General features: G+C 40.1%; 1 protein-coding gene across 1 annotated transcript; it reads right to left on the bottom strand.

Moving 5' to 3' along the window:
- Positions 1-719: 719 nt before the first annotated feature.
- On the bottom strand, positions 720-21,638 carry ANXA11 (annexin A11). The gene is made up of 15 exons (XM_041473933.1): positions 21,494-21,638; positions 12,623-12,683; positions 11,410-11,522; positions 9,860-10,234; positions 9,252-9,339; positions 8,787-8,881; positions 8,227-8,340; positions 7,918-8,008; positions 7,727-7,806; positions 7,534-7,590; positions 6,554-6,647; positions 5,761-5,856; positions 3,151-3,209; positions 2,464-2,586; positions 720-1,431 (listed from the first exon to the last, which is right to left on the bottom strand). Exons 2-15 carry the CDS (start codon positions 12,672-12,674, stop codon positions 1,372-1,374), a joined length of 1,497 nt encoding a protein of 498 aa, XP_041329867.1. The 5' UTR covers positions 12,675-12,683; positions 21,494-21,638; the 3' UTR covers positions 720-1,371.
- Positions 21,639-21,901: the final 263 nt, after the last annotated feature.

Consider the following 21,901-nt stretch of genomic DNA (forward strand, 5'->3'; position numbering starts at 1 on the left):
ACAAAGATAGACTTCCAGCTGCAAATTCCTCTCAAGACATGCTCAGATTGTCTGACAGAAATAAGTGTATAGTCTGCCTTTGGACACAGGACACACTGCTGCCAATGACCAAAATGGGAGTCCTGTCAGCAAGTCCCAGTCAGAATCCATCATTTGGACACATGGCTACCATAGTCTGTAATCTTCCCTTGCCATGGTGACAAATGCAATCCAGAATTAAATCCACAACATTGCCTTTTTCTTTCAAGACAATAGCAATACAACTTGTAGGAAAAAGGACCTGCCTGACCCTTACACAACAGAGGGAGAACACTTACATGTATGTACTTCAGTAAGGGGAGTTTGCATGTTCCTGATTAACAAGCAACCTATTTTCACTGACCTAGTTTGAAAACCTTTCCCCCACTTTGTACTTTTCACCTTTACATGCTTTTATTTTGAGAACAACAGGCTGAAGAGACATCATCCATGCCAGCAGGGAATAAAAACTCAGAGTTCCAAGAGTAAGACAAATTACAACATGCAAAATGAAAATACTGAGGAATAACTACAGATTACATGTCTCATGTACAGACAATTGCTCATCAACAGCACACAACTTCCAAACTCTAATCAAAACAACGATTTCTGAATAATCCTGTGAAAGAGAACTTCTACGGAAAAACTAAGTTACATAAACTGAGTTATCACTCACGTACACCACTATGAACACCAAAAGGCACAGTCTGCAAAGACTTAGCTTTAATTTCATAATCTCTTCTTACATATATATATATATATATTTAAGGCACAATCCGAAACCTTTTAACATTAATGACAGAATCTTTACTACTGTCAACATTACTCCTGCCTTCTGACAGTCTGCCTTAGCAAGAATCAAGGTAAAAAAACAGAACTTGACAAAACTTCTTTAAAGCAGTCTTAACTAGACACAAAACCTCGAGGCTGCTATCTCCACATATCAGGAAGTGGGCTAGCCCAAAGCCAACTGCATACAACAGATCTAAAACTCGCATTAAAATGACACTCAATGTTTATACAAAAGAACACCTTAAAATCATACAACGGTGATTTTTGTTTCATTAAACAAATGTTATTTCAACATGATATAAGCAGAAAAGAAATAATGACCATTCATGGATTGCTGAGGGTACTATACAGAATCCTGAGCAGATGGCACATATGCTTGGTATTTTGGGGGGCTTGGCATTTATTACCTACTACCTTTGAACTGAAGATATATGCAGTATTATATTTTAAATGCAATTGCTTTAGAAGAAACTCATTACATATTTACTTATGGAGAAAAAAGATGCTTTGCAGCAAGTACATGAAAAGAGCAGCTTTTTTAAGAAAAGCTCAATGCTCCATTTAGTCATTTCCACCACACAACTTGAGTAGGATTTTCCGGTAGTCTCCTGAAGTATCACCCTGAAAAGGAATCCAGAAAAAGAAAAGTTGAAGAACAACCAAAAGAGATTAAGCTACAGCTGAAAAACTAAGAACTTTCCAGGGACATTTTTGGCTCTACTTTTACAGAAATAAGCAGCAGAGCTTACATATACCTAACTGTGGATATGCACACCCCATATTTACTGAAGCCAAGTTTTGACCAAATTCAGTCCATTAAATAGATATGGCCTGTTCTGCTTCTGAATGATAAATTATAATGCCAGATCAAAAGAGGAACAGGGAGAAGAAGCAATACAGAGCTTTTTCACCAATGTCTCACTGCTTTTTACTATACACTGGTGGTTACAGGCCATGCAACTACTGTAGAAGAAACATTTGGAACATGCTATCCTCCAGAATCTCTACAGGATTCTTTCCAAACACCACCAAGTTACAGCCCCTCAGTGTCCACAGCAGAAAGAATAAACAGGAGCTTAACAGGTTTGGCACCCTCATTACAAGGTAAATGAAAGTGGCACCACTCACTCTCCCCAGTTCTTATTGGCCAGGCATCCTCTGGGCTGTTGGTACAGCTCTTAATAGCAGTAGGAGGGTGGATCAACTGCTAATAAATCTGAAGTTTAGTCTATTTGCAAAGTCTTGTACTTTCAAGAGAAAGAGGGGGCAATCCTTTAGAAGATTTTTAGAAGCTTTATATTCTTCCAACACACAAATGAAGTAGAGCACCGCTGTTACTCAACTGGAGGACTGAGTGGTTCCCACAAGATCATATAAGGAGATTGGGATAGAGGGGCCTCAGAAACCCCTCTGGACCCATTTCCCTTTCCTTCCCTGCCTGTTCGCTTCCTCCCCATCTCTAGCTCATCAAGCCCCCATGCAAACCCAAGCGCTCTCCATCCTCTGGCCCTCAGCCTCCATGCTCCTGGCAAATGCAGCAATCCAACTCAGCCAGCCACAGTCAGTGCAGGTAACAGCTGCTCAGCACAAGGAGCAGTGTGCTGCCAGCGTAAGGGGTGTCATGGCAGGGCATGTAAGGTCTCCAGGGCTTACAGTGATATCTGTGTAGAGGGATCTGCCATACATCCGCTTGTACTCTGCACGTATGTCCAGCAGGTCAACCTCGCTGCGCGATACCATGATCCGGATCAGTGTCCTGTCCTTTGTTCCTGCTCCCTGAAACAAGCAAAGCAGCAGCATAATGTACTGGAAAGTGTATGATATAGCACCAGTAAAAAAACTAAATGCCTGTTTACTATCATAATCCCACTGACTTAATAAGCTTGAACAGAATTTAGCCTATCATGCTAAAATAAAATCAATTTAGTGGCAGGACACTAATTTCATTGCACAAGAACAGCTCAAAAAAAAGAGGGGGATTGACAGAGATACAGGGGAGGTCAGGAAAATTTGGTGAGTTAAATGGCCTACTTATTTATTTCTCCTAGAATTACCTACTTAATTTTGTATTAGTATCAATTTCAATGAGTTTTAAGCATATTTGTGTTTCACCAAGTGAAGATTATTGTTTAATGCATGGTTATCTTCATTGCTCTGTTAAGTTGGATCAAATTAGCTAGATTTTTCCAGCCTTTCACAATAATGACTGCATCATGACTGTTAGTCATCTGCCCACTGAAAAACATAATCCCTTCAGCTGCACAGTTCCTTCCCAAGAGCTGTACAAGCATTTAAAAAATTCCACACTATAAGTTTATGTAACTTGTCACAGACACCTACCTTCATTGCTTTATGTAATCTCTCTGCAAAAAAAGCTGGTGTGTTCTTGAGACACTTAACTGCAAAAAGGAACAGAGGAACAGTATTACAGAAATAAGGCATTCCTCCTCAATCAGAAGTCAGTAATTTTTTGAGTTTATCCAACATAGTCACATGCTTGAATTTTACATAAACATACACTTGATACAGTGCAGCTTCCACTCCATCCATTAGTCACTGAAATTATTTTTAATCCAAACAGTAGCTGCAATACAGTTAAAGAACCTACACTGCATGGCTCAAAGCAAACATTTCTGTCACTAGAAACCACCTAGTGTGAAGCAGCCATAATGAACCTTTGAATTCTAATGACCAGATTTTTGTCTATGAAGGGAAGAGAGGTGATGAGGAGCAGGCAGAAGACTTGAAATAATACATAGGTAGTGGTGCTCCTGGCTTCTTAATTCTAAATTTTTAGGCCATGCATCTGCAAGGTGTGACAAATTCAAGTCCTGCCCTAGTACAAATTAGGAAACCACCTATGACAGCAGAGACTCTTAGGTGGTTCCTTCTCCTTAAGGGTAAGTCATCACAACCCTTATTTTAAAGTCTTATTTTAGCCACAAAGTTCATCAGGACTCCTGAAAAATTTTTAACATGCTCATTTAGTAATGACTGGATGCTATATTTGATTAGCATAGTTCATCAGAAATCTGAAAGAGCAAAATCCAAGTCAAATTACTGTCATGTTAACCAGAATAATGAAAGAATCCTCCATCACTGATCAGAATTAAAATCTATATATTGATGCAACGTTGTTTCAAGTAAACAATCATGCAAACTGTAGCAAACTACAGAGGAAACAGACCACACTTGACATTTAATAGCACAGTAAGGTATCAAAATCAACCACACAGAATCAATACAGAACTAAAGGTGTAAACCCAAACATGTTTTTCATAGCAACACACATTCTGTATAGGAAGAAGTGCTTTTCTCAGTAGGAAAATGTAGATGAGAGATAGCAGTTCACCACAAAACTGTCCATGATATGTACAATACTATTCAAAAAATGAATGACAAAATGAAATGCATGTTTCTGTATCACTCTATGTAGCTAACACAACACACCTGCATTCTAAGATGTTTAAAGATATTGTTGTAAGTTACCAGTTGTACAATCCAGAAAGCTTTAAAGAAAGCAAAATTGAACATTTTCAATTAGAAACCCCTTTTTTCCTGCAAGTAAGGTCCACAGAACAAATGACATTAATTTACTGATATAGATAATGTGTACATACATATAAACAAAAAACCCACAAAATCTATTTAATAAAGGGAGTTATTCAGTGAATATTAATGACATGACTTGTTCAAAAGGCTATTGACTTGCGTGCCAGCTACAGCCTCAGTTTTGAATCTGGGCCTTCATGGAGACCTGTCAAGTCACTATGAAGCTCCATGAAGTCAAATGCCTTCTAAATGCTGAGCACTTTCTTTACCAAGGCAATGTTGTTCTACAAACAGAGAAATATCTTTTCCCTAACCTTGGTTTTCTAACAATAATTTCTGAAGTGACAGAGATTGAATCCTGGAAAAGGTTTCAAAACAATCAGACACAATAAGCTAGATCCAGTTTGTGTCATTAAAAGATCAGTACAATGACAGTGTAGCCAAGCAGAATAAGAACAATAGTTACATAGTTCGCACATGCACAAGACAGGAGTGAAAAAATGAGGCTTTTAAAATTGATTTTCATTCTGCCAAGACTTTGTTACAAACTTCAGTGAAAAAAATCTGTTGTGGTTGAACCAAATACCCTCTCCTATCTCATTTCCAAGTGATGCAAAGTCCATTTTTCCTATTTTGGTAAGAGTTTTTGGGTTTGGTTACATTACTACCATATTCAAAACCAAAGAACAACATTTTTAAAGCAGGAGCTCTACATACCACAGTATATTTACAGTAATAAACAGAAAAATAAATTGAGATGTAAAGACAAAAGACAGGAAAGTGTTTCACAGTTATATCAATAATAAAGCATTTTAAATAGAACTACTGCACAGCAACTTGTCCCAACTTCATGGAAACAAATGACTGCTTCTGAAGAGACAACAGTAGACCTGAGGTATGAGTTTTTACTCCTCAGAAGTACTGGGAGCAATTAAAAACAAAGATTTAATAAAATTGTAGCCACAGGAAATGTGGGAAAAACAACCCCCTTTGCAACAAAATTTAAGTTCTCTTTCTACTAAATAGAGGTAGAAGTAACTAGTTAGAGGGTTAATGTCTGTATTTTAATTAATACTGGATTTCCAAAATTGTCCCAACTACTCCCTTCTCACTGACCCAGGAGTTGGTAAAGTTCACTTCCTAAAACAGTGTCAATTATAGTTAATAATTCTCTCCCCATTTTAACATGTAAAATTAAAATTCTGCAGCTGCCTGAAATAAAAAAGCTTCATCTGTCATTTTGAGGTGAATTAAGTGCGCCACTTACTAATCACAAATGGCTCCACAGAAAGCTCAACATAAAAAGCAGAAAACTGGAATTACCACTAATAAGAACATGCTTAGCTGAAGCCAGCTGTAGCAGAATGGCAGGAATGAACTTGCTAAGGTGGCACATACCTACTGCCAGCATGCCCATCTCCAGGTCTCCAGACATCTCACGGCATATGCTGCTTTCGATGTCCCGGTTACACATCCTCTGGTACTCGCTGAAGACTGTAAATGGAAAAGAAAGATTCCAGTTCTACAGCAAGAGGTGGCACTGGAATGTGCTGGATGGCTTCATTTCAGTGGCACTTCTCAGCTGGATACTACAGTGTACTCACGCTAGTTTGAACATCTCAAGGATTAATACTGTGTTATCAACCATTTACATGTTATCATGCTCCTTCTAGCTTACATAGATGTGTCCTTTTCATTGAAGGGCTAGACCAAGAAAGCACAGCAATTTTTTAGGAAAGCTTCAGGTCTCAAAGTTAAGAAGAAAATATTCTGGTTCTCATACACACACCTTTCCTTCATGTAAGTACCCTGCATCCCAATAGCACGAAGTGAAAGTTCTACATAGTTACTAAAACATTTCCACCACGACAGACTGATGTAGCACCTTCCATTGGCAAGTAAAAGGAGAAGGATTTTAAGTGTCTTGCACACAGAAGTAGGCAAGACTGAAACAATTCTAGTTTTTCAATTCTTTAATCGGAGGATCATTTGAACAAGTATGACCTCTACCTGCTCTGATATCTAAGAAAGGTGACTCTTGCTTTTCCTCAGTAGAATTCACCCTGCTTTTCATTGGTATCTTGTTTGGCTCATTTTACAGATGGAGGAAATTCAAGCACAGAGCAGTGCTGTACATTTTTACCATTACACACAACAGAATCAAGTTACAGTTTACATAGTACATCATTACCTGCTCTAAGGTGAGCCCTGCTTCTTGCACACAGAATGGCATTGAATTTGGATTCATCAGTTCCTAGACGGTTCTCTCCAGCTGCATACAACTCCTAAGCACAGAAGGGAATTCACACTTCATTACTCAGAAAAGTAGTCAGGCTGAACAGCTGAGTTACAAATTTGCTTCCTTGCAGCCTCTCCTCCTTTCTACTTATTTCTCAGCCTACGTACTACTGCAAAACAGGAGCAAGCAATAAACAGCAACTAGCTCTAATCTTCCTATAATATGCTATGCTTGCAGTCTTTCCAGCTTGTTGATGCAGAAGTGCTCCAACACAAGAGCTCAGGATTACTAAAGGAGGGGACATTGTTCAAGAAGTACCTGAACAGTCCTTACATCTAGCTTGTCTTCTACAATTCTAGGTGTGCTCTGGGACGTTCTTGTGTTGGCTAAGGCACACTATGTAGAAAGCTAATGACACTGCTATTTAAATGACACTAGTATGGCTAAAACAATCAGGTTTTTCCCTTAGCTATGTAGTGAAATCGAACATAGAGAAAAAGAAATGAGGCAAGCATTATAAAGTCCAAGTGCATTATTTACTGCAAAACTCCAGACTTCCTTATACAACACGCAGACTAATGCAGGTGTTGAATAGTTTAAAATTTAATCCACACACACATCACCTCAAGTCTCTTTGGACAATTTCCTTAGAAAGCAGCACAATCCAACACTTGGAAAAGCCAAAGACCTGACAGAATGAGAGATAAAATATCCTATGAACTGTAGTGCCAAAAGCTTCATCTCTGTACTGCATCTACTTGGCTCTAAGGCTCTGTCACAGCTTTTTATATCTCTTCTATCCACTCAAAGATAAGCACTGCATCAGAAATCATCACAAGGTGTCCAAAACTAACAGTAAGCAGAATCCACACAGGCAAATTTCAGTGTATTGAACTGACTATTCTTAGAAATGATGAAGCATTTCTACTGACCTGTACATCTCTTTGGACAACAGACATGTCAACATTTGTACTTTCATCTCTGTTTCCCTGAAAGAATTAGAAGATCAAGAAGTATTACTGGTGGGCTTTGATGCGCTGCCTTTTTTTGAAATTAAAAAAAAAAACCAAAATCCACACCACCTACAAACATACAACAAATTCCAAAATCCCAGCAGGCAAGTACCTGAGCAAGTGAAATTAAAAGCCTCTGAAAGTGTCCAGACGTGTCACTTTTTATTGCTTCCTCCAGAGTTTTTTTATATTCTGGAAAAGAGATAGTTATGAATCTTCACACAACCCTGCTCATTTCCTAAATTCTTATTATCAGTCAGTGACTTAGTAAGAAAAGGAAGATTTTGATGCAACAGAACAAACCTGCTTTATAGACCCTGTTGAGTTCCTGAATATGCTCATTACTGCGGGAAGCTAAGATTTCAATGAGACAATTTTCATCTGTGCCAACACCCTAAAACAAACAAAGAAGAAATGCTTCAGATTCTTGATTTCTACAACCTAGTACAAAAGAAATGTAACAAAATTATATAGGAAAAATTCAGAATATAACCTTGTATAGGAAGTCAAAGCAAGTAATCCCAAATAAATCCAAACTTTTAAATGGCAACCAAGTATTTTATCAGTTCAACTACTTCCTCTAGGTTATAAATTTCTATCTCCTACACAAACCTTTATAGCTTCTTTGATTTCATAAGCATCAAACATGACAGGTGTCTTCATCATTGCCAAGATTGTCCTCTCAAAGTTACCTGAGAGCTCAGACTTGAGATCCTTGATCAAATCCTAATGAGAAGGAAAAACAAGGAAAAATTGCATAAAGACCAAACTTGACAAAAGCAAGCACCAAAAATATGCATTTTACTAAGAATTCTTTATGCATAAGCGCACCAGTAATGTATGCTCAAAGTAAAGCTAATCCACTTAACACTAAACACCACATAATGGTATGTGTACACTGAGGCCATTAAGGTCCAATCAAATAGACTGCACAGATCCAAGAGTCAAAGTAACCATTTAGCATAGAAACTGCTTTACATGTTTCATCTGCAACACTGCATGAAGAAGTCAAGCGTGGATAAAAAGCAGACCTCTGAACTGGCTATGTCCTAAGAACCATCTTCCCCTAAAGCACCTTCCAATCTTTTTTTCCCAACACTAAGTCTTCTGACTGTCACTGAAAGGATGCAGGCTCTCATTTCTTCTTCCTTCTGTTCTCACAATGTACTTACCTTTCCATAAGCTGTTTTAAAGGACAGGATTATCTGCTGCCTTTGCTTGTTTGAACGACTTCCAAGACAATCGATGATCGCCTGCTCATCGGTTCCTGTATGCGCACACAGACACCACAGAATGAGCGAGCACCACCTCAAGTGAGGATTCAGCTTTCTGTCTCTATTTCATCCTGTTCTAAACCCAGCAGAAGGACACGAATGCCTTCAATTCATCTACAGTATCTACTCTTGTGTACAACCACAGAACTTCGAGTTCACTAACACAGTAAGAATATAAAGAAAACCTAAACCAAACTCATGATATTGTTTATGCCCACATGAACTTCCAGTAATACTTCTGATAACCAAGGACTCAGTACACACTCAGTCCCACTCAGTACACACACAGCAATAGAAAAATATCAGTGCTGAATGGAGATGCAATTCTACTTTTAACTGAAATGTAAGTCCTCGACTGCTCACCAAATCCTTTCATGGCCTTCCTTAAGACTTCTGCATCCTTCAGAGGGTCAAAGCCTGGTGCATCAGTGATTGTACCTCGGTTTCTGTGCTAAAATGAGATCAATAGTGTTAAACAACAGTAGTGTTAACAGCATGTTAGTGTCAAATAGTGAAATACTGTGGTTTACTACTTAAGAAAGATCATCAGTTTTCTTTTTGTGAGAAAAGTAATAAAGAAAACTAAAACCAACTCTGCCTTAAGCAATTTGTTAATTTCTAGAAAGAAAATGCAAGACCAAGGCTTCCTGACATTTAATGACTTCAATTAATTAAGGTTTGATGATACTGTATATACAACTGGCAATACTTGCTAAAATTAGGAAAGGCAAGATTAATTAATTTGAATTCATATCAAACCTTTTTTCTTGGATACCATGTTAAAATGTAATTTCTTTCAAGGCATATGAGCCTATACTGCTTGCATTTGAAAAGGTTCCATCTCTCTCTCAAACTTCTTCTCATAACTTTCTTTTCAATTTTGTGACAGGTTTACACTAATACACACAAAGAAAACGCAGAGGAATGTATATACAGTCACAGTTCAAAAGAAAAGCAGTGAATGCTCTTACTGTTCCAGGAGTGACTGCAGGCCCTGTAGTTCCTGAGTAAGAGGGCATAGACGGGTTCACAGCTGGACCTGCTGGATAACTTGGCATGGGCTGCTGCCCTGGGTGAGTTGCTGGAAGTCCTGGATAGCCCATAGGCTGCTGACCAGGCGGTGGCGTGGGCTGGCCTGGCACAGGGCCGCCCGCGTACCCTGGGTAGGGTGGCATTCCGGACGGGGGATTTCCTCCAGGTGGAGCGTACCCTCCGTAAGAGGGCTGTTGTCCTGGTGGGGGTTGCCCAAAGCCACCTGGAGGAACTGGTGGATAACCCCCAGGTGTGGAAGGATACATGCTTTGTGGTAAATTTGTCCCTCCAAAAGTCCCTGCCAGGTTGGATGCCTGCAATGACGGCAATAAAACAAGAGACGGGAAGGAGCACAAACAGCTGAGTTTCAGTAACATGCTTAATGCAATACAACCTCCCTCCCCACCAAGACAGACAGATAGCTCTTTATCTGCAGAAGATAGCAAGCAGGATGGAAAAACCTGCCTAAACCTTTACACCAAATAATCCTTTCTTTGCCCATGACTGCCTTGTGTGATAAACAAGGGTGCACCTGGATGCAAGAACTTTAAGCAACCTTTGGCTGTTTTACCATGTGTTAGTAGTTGACAACTAGCAGGAGTTTCTGGACTACATTTGGAAAGACTTCTGCAGAAACTGAAATGAAGATATTCCAGTCCACATCAAAATCTTATCACTGAAACCTCTCTTCTAGAGAGAAACCAGAAATGACATTGGATGACTGCAGCACTGTCAGAAACTAGTTGCTGTGGATATTGCCTCGTGCATCCTAGATAGCTTGTTCAATTTGCCTGCTGGCTGCCAAATCACTTCATTTAATCATTGCCTCAGAAAAACATCTATAATGCAAATATCTTGCTACAAACTGCATTCGTTATGCAGCATAACAGATTTCTGAAGACTAAAGTTGTCAGAAGTGTCACTCACTTCTGCTCTATGAAAAAAAAAAATCACATTGGAAATGTCTACATTTTCTTCAGTGAATATAAAAGGTTTATACTTCCATCTGTTAAACATCAGTGTTTGTAAGAGACTGTTGATCCCATATTCTTTTCTAGGACGAATCATTGATACCTCTAATTATACAGCTTTTTTCCTTACTCTGACTAGTCAAAATCCAGGTAATAGGCAAAATCCAGACTGTGTTTGCCCATGTGAATATATTAACAGTGGATACTCTGTGTTAATAGTTCCCTATTCCTCTACACAGCAAATGCCAAGTTATATTAGTTTTATGTCCACAACTTTTGAAGTTAGACTGTTAACATTTAACTACTGCTCCATTTTCCTAAAATAAGAAATAGCTTGCAGTAACCATTTTCCTCAATAGGCAATATTGAATGCTCAACACCTAAACAGATTACACATAAAGGCACAGAATTCAAGTGATGAATCTTTCAGTGACAATTCCTCTCAGTGATAATTCCAGAAGCACAACTATGCCCTTAAGGACATCATAGCAGAACACATGAAATGAAAGCAAACTCACCATTCCAGCCATGTGGCTGGGATTGAACTGGTTGGCATAGCCAGCCACATTTTCCAGACCAATTGGAGGTGGATTTGAAGGTGGATAGGCAGCACCACCCCAAGGACTGCTACCTGAAATCAAACACAGATGTGCTGAAACAAGAAACTATGCCTTTTTAAAGTTCTTACTACTTAAATTTCTAATGTAATGTATTTTCAACACTACCAGGGAAATCAGCTGAAGAGGTGCAGGGTAGCAGTGCAATTACTATAAAAAGAGAAGTCTCACTGGGTATTTCTAATCATGTTAGTTATCACTGAATCTGTAAGTTCTCACTTAAAACAACTCTAAACCTATTTGAAGGTTAAAAATCAAGACTATTAACACCATGTTTTGATTTGAGAGAACCTAAAGTACAAAGCTGTCTGGGTATTCCAGTAGGAAGATATTATTAATTCCACTTACTTTGCTAATTTGAGAGGTGTCCACAGAGAACAGTACATTTACAGGTACCAAAGTCATAAAACCTGTCTGCACACAGCAGTATAGCCTTAAGACAGAATACTCTGCTGAGAAATAGGCTTTACCCTCCCGGCCACTTGGGCTTCTCACTGTACAGTGCTTCCCCATCCTGAGCTAGCCTGCCTAACACCACATGTCACCATACCTGCATGACTCCAGTCCTTTCTTTCTACCTTACAACAACACTAACAACTGTAAAGTTAAGCTTGATAACCAAGCAGTGGTTGAGTATTTCATCAGCTTTATGTTATTATTAATTGCTACCCTTTTTAACAGTACACAACCACCTGCCTAAGAATAGTGAATTAAGGATAATTTCCTATTTCTTTGGGGGATATGGTTTTAAACCCTATGAATGATTTCTCCCCATATTTATTTGTCTCACTACCCACCTTGAAGACTCCCGTATCAACTGGACATTGATCCTTGTCATTTATTGGATTTGGTCAAGTTAAGACCATCTCCTAATGCTCTGGGCTTTATTTAAGATGAATGAAACCAGACACTACTATATGAGCACATGGCAGAACACACACATTAGACAAATCAGAATCCCCAGCCCAAATAAAACAGGATTTAACAAGCAAGTACAGAAAGCTTTGGGGAGTCAAGGAAACCCTCCACAGTCTTTTTCTTCATCCATCTTCCTGTTTCCTCTCCAGATAGGACCACCACTGCATTTAATGTTTACTTCATCTGAACAACTTACCTGGGGCAGCTGGTGGGTATCCACCCGCTGGGGGATAGCCCGGGTAACTCATTGCAAAGATCTGCAAAGGATGTGTGATACAGTTATTTTCTGTAATGCTTCACTCATTACACCAGATAACACTAAGAGGAAACATGTATGCAGTAGCCAGTTACCAAAATTTAGACATAATCTGCACACTTTGTCCTGGCTTTTCCCTTAGAAACCTCTTCCATTTCCTGACTAATAAACAGATACCTAAGCAGTTGCAGAGTCACTCCTCATACTATTTTTCTTATTTGTTGCAGTTGCTACTTACTGCTTGGTCTATTATGTTGTTAAGGATGTATTACTTGAACTTGCTTCCTTTACTGTGCTATTAAAATCTCCAGAAGTTTCTAGCCTATACAGAACTGTCCTATCAATCAAGAGTAGAAAATCATCTGACAAAGAAGTTTTTTAGAAGGCACCTACCTGCAAACATCTGCAGAATTGCAAGGTCAGAGTAAGAAGCAGAAGGGATACACTTTCAGGCTTACAGCACTGCCATAAAATATGAAGGGTTTACTGATAGGATACGATCACTAGAACAAACTGAGTCCCTCAAAATGGATAGATTGTGCCTCTGTCAGCACACAAGTGCACAAAGTCATTAGCTGTCCAAAATAGAAGTGGAGGTCAAAAAGGAAGAACAGCTAAATGAAGGACATAATGAAAACTGGCTTCCAGAATACAAGGGCCTTCTTTGAAACAGAACAGCTACCAGGAAGAATGGTAAAAGTAACTGCGAAGAAAAATATCTACAATGAGTGTTTACTTCTTGAAGGTTATTTTTAATGACAAGCCACATTCTATTTTTAGAATTGCTGTGTAAATTATCCCATTTTTCCCCCTCTCTTTCCCCTAAAGCACTATCTTTTTGCATCTGGTATGTTTTGCTGTGTTTTGGGTTTCAACTATGGAATTTTGTTTTAGATTTGGTTTGAGTTGGCAGGGGTGCTGTTCTTGTGAAATTGTTTTCATTTTGCATGATCACGTTAACTTCCCTTTCTGGTTTGCATGGCTCTATTGCATAGCAACACTGAAATGGAGAAACACCTTTTTTGTGGTTTTCTTTTTTAATAAGGAAATAAAACTAGGAAATCTGCAATTTACTTAAGTGTTTGGCCTTCAGGCTGCAATACTCATTTAAATTTAAAGAGCGAGAAATGAACTAACAGAAACTGCAATGAACAGAGCACACCAAAAGTTATAACCCTCCTTTAGTTCTGCTCCAGTTTGTAGCGTCTAACAGAATCAATAAATAAGTAAATGCAGCTTCTCAGCATTAGAAAAGCAATGCCTGCTGTTAGCCATGCAAAGACTGACCCCAAACTCACGAGGCCGAGAAACAAAGCGCAAAACACTATTCTCCCTCTGCTGCTGGAAAAACGAGCAGGCAGCTTCCTCCCTCCTGGCGCCTGGCCACACCACTGCCAGAGGCTGGAGCTGCAGAGCCCTGCACACACGCTGCCACCTCCGGGCAGGTACCCGAGCATGGAAGCGCAGGGAGGCCAGCAGAATAAAAATAACACTATAAAAACTCAACAGAAGGCAGCCTGGCACACTTCAGAGCCTCTCTAATTCAGAAATGGGCTTTGCGTAACAAAGCACGGAAAAATAAAAAAAAGCGCAATTATTACCATGTCACTCAAAAACCAACCAAAGAACCCCCATATCCTAGATTCTTAGCATGCACAATGTCAATGCGTACATTTTTATATACAAATTATTACAACACTGAAATTAGTGTTATTTCTTCAGGTACAACCATAATTCTATTTTTAGTTATTTTTTAGCTTTACATGTAAATACAATAAAGATAGGGTACTTTTTCAATAAAGCTTTAGGTACAAATTTAAGGCAAAAAAACTTTTTTTTCTGTGGTAGAGGGTGAGAAGCAATGGAATAGGTTTTGTTTTTCTTAGCAAGTCTGATTGCTTTTAATTCCATATAGAACACTCATTTCAAATTGGAAAAAAACCCAAGATTAAAAGAGCCTTTTGGCTATGAAAGCTGAGGTTGATTAAAAACAGCCAACTTCAGCAGCCTGAAGAAAAAATGCTAGTTTCTATATAAAAATGTTCCACTTGCTTCTTTTGAACACTGTATTTATCCAGGGCTTTTCCAAGGGGAAATTTTCCCAGACTGGTTTGATTCCAGGCAAACTGGAGCTACAAACACACTGACTTCTCATGTTCGGAAACTTCCCTGACCACCACCTTCTCCACAGTTCATTTGAGCCTCTGTGGGCCAGTACTCTAAATTTAGAAATATTAACATAGAAAGTTACCTTTCCCAACCATTCCCTCAACCCAGCCTCCATTTCATCTTCTAATCTCATCTCCCACACTTTCTCCTGCTACATCCACAACATTTTACTAAAATTGTTCGCGATGAGCAGCACTTGCCTGCTGATAAAGGGGTGACACAGGCAAGGGAACAGAAGATATGCAAACCCACCCTGCTGTACAAACATTGTGTGGGAGGACACAGGAACAGCAAGGTCTCTGCTCAGTCATAAAAAAAATGTAGTGCATAAGACAAGAGAAAAATCCAAACAACCAAACCACACACGGAAAGAGGGAGTGCCTTGAAGAAAATAAAGAACAACTACTGACAAGGTCCTCTCCCCATTCCCAGTATTCAGTCCCAGAGGACCACCTCAGAACTTTATTTAAAGACCTGAGGTTTTACTCCCACAGTGAACATTGCTATCATGCTTCACACTGCAAGCTATAAAGCTTTCAGGCCCTTGAGCATTTTCATACTACTTGGCAAAGCTAAAAGGGAACAGACCTGTTCATAAAAGATTAAATCTGTGACAGACTTTCAACAGGAATCTTGAAAATACAATTCTGCAAGATACAGCACAGAAAGACTACAACTTGAGAAATTTAGAACAAAAATACAAATTCCATTGCCATAATGATGGCAGAAATACAGAAGAAAACTTCAAGGCGGCCAGAAAACTTCTGTTTCAAGGTGCAATAGCAATAAGCTCAGCCACTGCATTCACACCCATTCCTGGAATTTATTTAGTGGCTGCCGTTCAGGCTCCAGCTATGCCATGGTACAATAATTTGAGGACAAAAAAGGACGAAAAACCATAACATTTATTAGTTCAAAATTATTTGTTTAATTATACCCATTTCACAAGGATCACCGAGTAAAGTTAAACCCTTGGCCTTGACTCCTCCACAAGGTTAATTACCAGGATATAGTAGACAAAGCAGCCTGAAGCCATAAATTTCAGTACCTGCTCCGAGACTGATCCCTGAATTGTGAAACCAGCACAACAGAATTTATCACCTTACAATATGCTGTCGTTTTTCATCAGATATGAGCTCAGGCATCCAGCACTGTGCTTTTCCAAGACAAGGACAAACCACAGTCAGCACTGAACCAGCTAACTGCTATTTACCAGTCTGAGCAAGATTAATCTTTGACTCATGCACTGCAGCATACAAGTTGTTCTCTCCTGTATCAGTTGTAATATTTTTCATCCTGATGGATAAATAGTCCTGTAATTTTGTTTTATCATTAAGTCTTCTGTGTATGTGACTCCTGTCTAGCCTTCCTTTCACTATGAAAAAAACTAATTCAGTAGAATGGGTTTATCTTCCAACAAGGCTGAGTTCATGCCAGCCAAACCTCAGGAAACCTCTTTTACACAGATCTTATCACTCATTGTTCACCTTTACAAACTTTTACTGGACCTCATCCAACAATGTATATTTAAGGAGTATTAACACATCATCTACTTCCTACAAAAAAAAGCTTCCTTACAAAAAACACAAACCAACTCACAGCTCTGAATAGATGGTGGAACAAAAACAAACTCAAATATGAGTTTTTTCTAAAAACTATCAATTTTAATTGCTTGCTAGTAACTCAGGAACTCTGCCAGTTTTAATGATCTAATTCAATATAATAATCTTTTTATTACAGTAAATAATCTAGCACTTCTTCACCTGCTGGGACAAGGGGGTGAGAAAGGTAGCACTTGGAAGCTTTAGTCAAAATAAAATAGAACTGAAGAGATGCCATGTCCAACAAAGAAAAGCTGAATGGGAAGACACACCCATAAGCTACAACTGAGCTGTAAAAATATTACTAAGAACATTCCTGTAGCCTTTCCAGTGACAGAAGCCCTACATATATACTCAGAGCTTCAAAATCCAAAGAACGCAGTTGAGCTGCATGGACTTTCAAGATCTATATGCAGCAAAAACATGAGTTAATTTCAAGAGATCAATTTCATTTTGGATCCCTATTCTGCCCTGATGCAAGTGCTTCTTTTTGTAGCACACTTTTTCAATACTCTTTCAAATATATAAAATACACAGTCAAAGCACTTATGACAATACACATACACACCTCCCAAATAACAAAACAAGCAAGAAAATAAAAAAAAACAAATTAAGGTTAACAGATGTTTGAAGAAGTAATGGAATGAGGTTGTTCTATTTTGAATTCATAACTTGTCACAGAAAATCATTTGTTGCAAAAAAAAAAAATACTATAAATAGTCTGAGCTATGTTCTCAAGTGACTAATGCCTCAGGGATTTATACTCCTCTATTTTAAGTTCCACCAAGAAAGAATAAATTTTTACACCATTAAGGCAAGTCAGAATATGTAAATACCAATAACTCCATGAACTACAGCAATAGTGAAGTATTCGGCACCCTAAAATAATTACTTAAAAATATCTGATGGCTCATTTCACAGCAGCAGTTTTTAATTAGTCGCTGTGCCCGAGCCTGAAGCGCAGAGCCAGGGCGTGGCCCCACTGCAAAGGCAGAGGCAACAGGAACCAAAGGACGGCACAGGGTTTCCATCAGCTCTGCAGCTCTTTGGGACGGAACAAGGTTTCCATCAGCTCTGCAGCTGTTTGGGCTGCAGAGGGAATCAGGCTGTTCCAGCGACAACTGCACAGTCGGGCACGCTGGCAGGAGCTGCACAGACATGCAGCTCTACCTGCGACAGAGCCTCTCTGCTGACAGCCTTGGGACTCCCCCCGGGAACGAGAGGTACAAAGACATCAAAATGATCTTAACAGCGATGACTTTCACACTTTCAGGACAGGGAAGGCTTACACATTCAGCTGTCCAGCAACACTGGGATGGTTACTACCCCTCAGTGAGCAAACCTGCACTCACCCCAGGCTATAAGGAAGTATTCATTTTCAGCTGACTAATTCTTTCCAGGAACAGAATTATTCAAGAACCAACTTAAAACAGTAAAATAGAGAGACAGGCATTTCAAAGCAACCATAAACAAGGAATGTGAAAAGAAAGCAAGGCTATAGCTTTCAAATCTAGACTGCAGTTGAGATCAGCAAGCTTTAGTTCTCAAAGTTTACTACTGAGTAGTGTTTTTCCCCCTAAAGCCTAACATTTGTAAAATGCATTTATTCTCCTAGCTAATAGAAAACCAAGTATTTTTAAAACACTGCCAAGCATAGCAAACAACCAGTTATTTTGACTATAGATAAGTACACTGTTTACTGAATAACTGCAAATTCCCAAGCTTAAAGTTGTTATCTCTACCAATAATAAAATAAATATTCACTTTGTCTGCTTCAGGCAACTTAAGCATTTAATTCAGAGCAACTTACTAGGCCAAAGTCCAAAATCAGACATGTCTTTCTAGCCAAGCCAGAGGTCTTTGGGGTGCACAAATTAATTATAGCAAGTATCACTTCACATATATATTGACTATAGTAAAGTTTAGCACAAACAAGAGACCTTCAGAAGCATTAAAACTCATCTTTAATATGGAACTGATGTATTGGACAGTTCTTAAGCTCACAAGAAGTTAAGATCTAGAAGACTGAATTGGAAGCCCACCTCTCCTACTGGTGAAAACTTTCCCAACACCCTCAAAAAAACCCCTCACCACCCACACTTTGCAGTAAAAGAAAAAGAAGAAAAAAAAAACAAAAACAAAAACAAAAAAAAAAACCCAAACCAAAACAAAAACAACAAAAAAAAACCCAAGCAAAATAAGACTTTTTACCTTCCCTTACCAATTAAGATAGCATACTTTCTCTCAACAGACAGCACATAAGGGAAAAAAGGAAGCAACATTTGGGAAGAACTTGTTTCCCTTTCTTTGGAGATCTTAGACAAGACCATTGCTACTGACCAGACCTGACATGCACTGCACAGGGAACAGCCAGGTAGTGGAGCTGGGTGGGGCTGTGTTTGATTTATTCAGTTGCCATAATCTAAGGACTGGAACTGGTCCACATTCAGCACCTGTGACAGCTGAACAGTATGGATACAATTGCACACATACAAACAAAAAACTAGTTGACAAGCAGGAATCACACAAGAATGGGACAGAGCCGTCTCTTAGAAGGGCACCACTGAGTCCCAGCTCTGTCCCATAACTGATTCCAGGTCTACCCCATTCAGGATCTAACTTCTTATTAAGATTGTCTAGTGAGTGCTGATAAAATCTGGAACAAACACAGAGATTTTATCAGTAACAATAGAAGCAATACACAGTAAATACCTCCTGCTGTTCTTAGGTTTGCTTATCTACTTTGCATTCTTCCCAGCTTGGGGAATTGAGAAGGAAATTCAGCATTTTTATCAACCACACTTGCTTTCAAATAAACTGGCAAAAGTAAAGGGACAACACAAGTTTCAAATAGGTGAAAGTGCTGCTCACTGAGGGATAAGCATGCAGCCTTTTACTTTCCTTTTCCATAAAAAGTCTTTTGCTACCTTCAAAAGAAACTCAAAACACACTGCATACAGCTAACAAGGCCCTGTCCTTATCTCCAACAGTTTACATAAAACACTTAAAAAATATATACAATAAGAAACATGGTACAAGGTAGTAAAGATAAACGTATGAAATAAACAAAAGAAATAACATTGGTACCATTACTCAGTTGAGTATTTACTGCAATGGAAGCCTCCAACCACGATTTGAAGCTGACAGAGAAGTTTCTACAAATTATTATATAGAGGCTTGGCTAAAAATAAATGAAATTTTCAGTTTGTTCAAAAGCCCTTGTATTTCTGTAGTCACAATTATATAATCTGCTGTTTTCAATGATATCACTGCTTCAACTGGTTTTTGGTTTGCTGGTTTTTGGTTTTTTTTTTAATATATACTTCCATTGCTATCACAGAACTAGAATTAGGATGGCTCTATCTTGGCTCTGATTAATGTAGTGCTATTGAGCAGACCCTATGGAAGCTCCATCTTCCAAAACTTGCTAGAGGTCTAGCAAACAGCATCTCCTGTAATCTTCAAATCAGACAAACTTCTTGGCTTGATTTTTTATAGCACAGCAGGTTTTGTATTTTAAGTTGTTATCTAACACTATGTCTTTAAAATTCTGACTACACCTATAAACACCCCCATGAAAGAGCTTCATCCCCCTGCTGGTTTTGTTATGTTTTTAGTGACTTTTGACATTTCACAGTTCTCAGTCTAACAATTCAAAACTTCTGGGGACTACAAATAATAAGCTAAAGAAGTGACAAGTTATATGAATGAATGTGATGGCTACTCCAGAAATTTTAAGTACAGACAGACATTTTGGTCCCTGATCTTATACTAAGGTCAGGCAAGAGAAAGGAACAAAAATATCATAAATACTGTTGACATAAAATCATTAGGCCCTCGACAGAAATGTACTGGGGACAGGGTTACAGGCAAACACATAAGCAATACTCAGTTCAAGTTATCTGCCGCATCAGTGGGAGGAGAGTGGTCCACATGACTCTTACAGCAACTCAAAATACAGGAAATTATATAAATAACCAAGCTATGGGGAAAGCATTCATACACTCAGGCTTTACAGCAACCATACACTTGCACTGGTTTTGTATTGTTTCTGATGTTACCCTGGGTGCTCCAGTAAAGCACTGACTCACTCCACAGAAAGTAACTGTATGCTGGGGGAAGTATCAGGGAATGAACCTCCCACCTCCGACAGCAGCTGGGCTTTCAGGCATAACCCTCATAATCAGCTCCTTCATCAAAACACACAGCACCAGCACTTGTCCTCTCTCCCACCAGTCTGTTCTCTCTCCACACCTTCTGCCCCAGTGCCATCTGTCCCCGTTCTAGGCTCACATGCCTTCCATGCTTCTGCCCCTCCCTTCAGAACGTTATTTCTCGACAGTTCCTCCTTAACAGGAAGAAGCTTCCCGGAACTACTATAAATATATTTAAAAAGAAAAATATATCCCACAGAAGTATTCCCTTACAGAAGCAGGATGGGGACAAGAAGGAACTGCTTTTCTGTATACGGAGGTATGTGTGCTGTGTTCTGTCACACATACAGCTACAGCATAGCAAGAGTTTGAAGAGTTTCCCTTTTAAGACAACAAAAGTGACTTCAAAACACTTAAGCGTCTTAAAGACATTCGAAGTACATATGGTATAAGAAAAGGTCAAGTATACTACGAGGAGTTTAGAGAAAGGGGCCTTCGGGGGAAGGAAAAAAAAGCACTGCGTAATGGCCAGCCTACCATCTTAGGCTGCTTTCTCCCGACAACTGTACACATTCAAATTATAAACTCAAGATAAACTACGGACACAGGCAAAGGACCGAACTGCAACTACAACACCAAAACATGCCCTCTCCTCTGAAACCACACTTCCCCAGGAAACAGGCGTTGCTTCCTCCCAGCGGCGGAGCCGCCGCAAGCCCCGAGCTCCCCCTGCCAGCCCTGGAGCCGCTGCTGTCACCCCGCGGGCTCCGGCAGCCCCAGGATCCCGTCCCCGCGGGGACACGGGCCCGGCCCACAGCCCCGCCCGGCCCCAGCGCACCGGGCAGCCCCGGCCCCCCGTCCCCGTCCCGCCGCGGGGTCGCGCCTACCGAGGGTCCCGTGGAGCCGCTGCCACCGCCGCCCGTCCCAGGTGCTCGCCGGCGCTGCAGGGCGGTGCCGCGGAGAGGCAGGAGGAGGAGCCGCTGCAGCCCGGCTCACTCGGCCCGCCCCGCCGCGGCCTCGGTGCGAGGGAGGGCCGGGGCCGGCCGGTGCGAAACCTGCCGGGCGCGGTGAGCTCCGGGGGACAGCCCCGCACCGGGCCCGGGGGGGACAGCCCCGCACCGGTCCGCACCGGCCGCGGGTGGAAACCGCACAACAGGTTTGACCACAGGCGGTTTCAGCGAGAGGCCCATTGTATAAAAAACAAAAGACAGGGTAAGAAAGGGAGCTCCACCCGTGACGTGCGCAGCCTGGCATTCCCCAAGAGCGCAGCGTCGCCTGAGGGACCGGGTGACCTG

Source organism: Pyrgilauda ruficollis, unplaced genomic scaffold (genome assembly GCF_017590135.1).
Source record: "Pyrgilauda ruficollis isolate IOZ18807 unplaced genomic scaffold, ASM1759013v1 scaffold11, whole genome shotgun sequence".
NCBI lineage: Eukaryota > Metazoa > Chordata > Aves > Passeriformes > Passeridae > Pyrgilauda > Pyrgilauda ruficollis.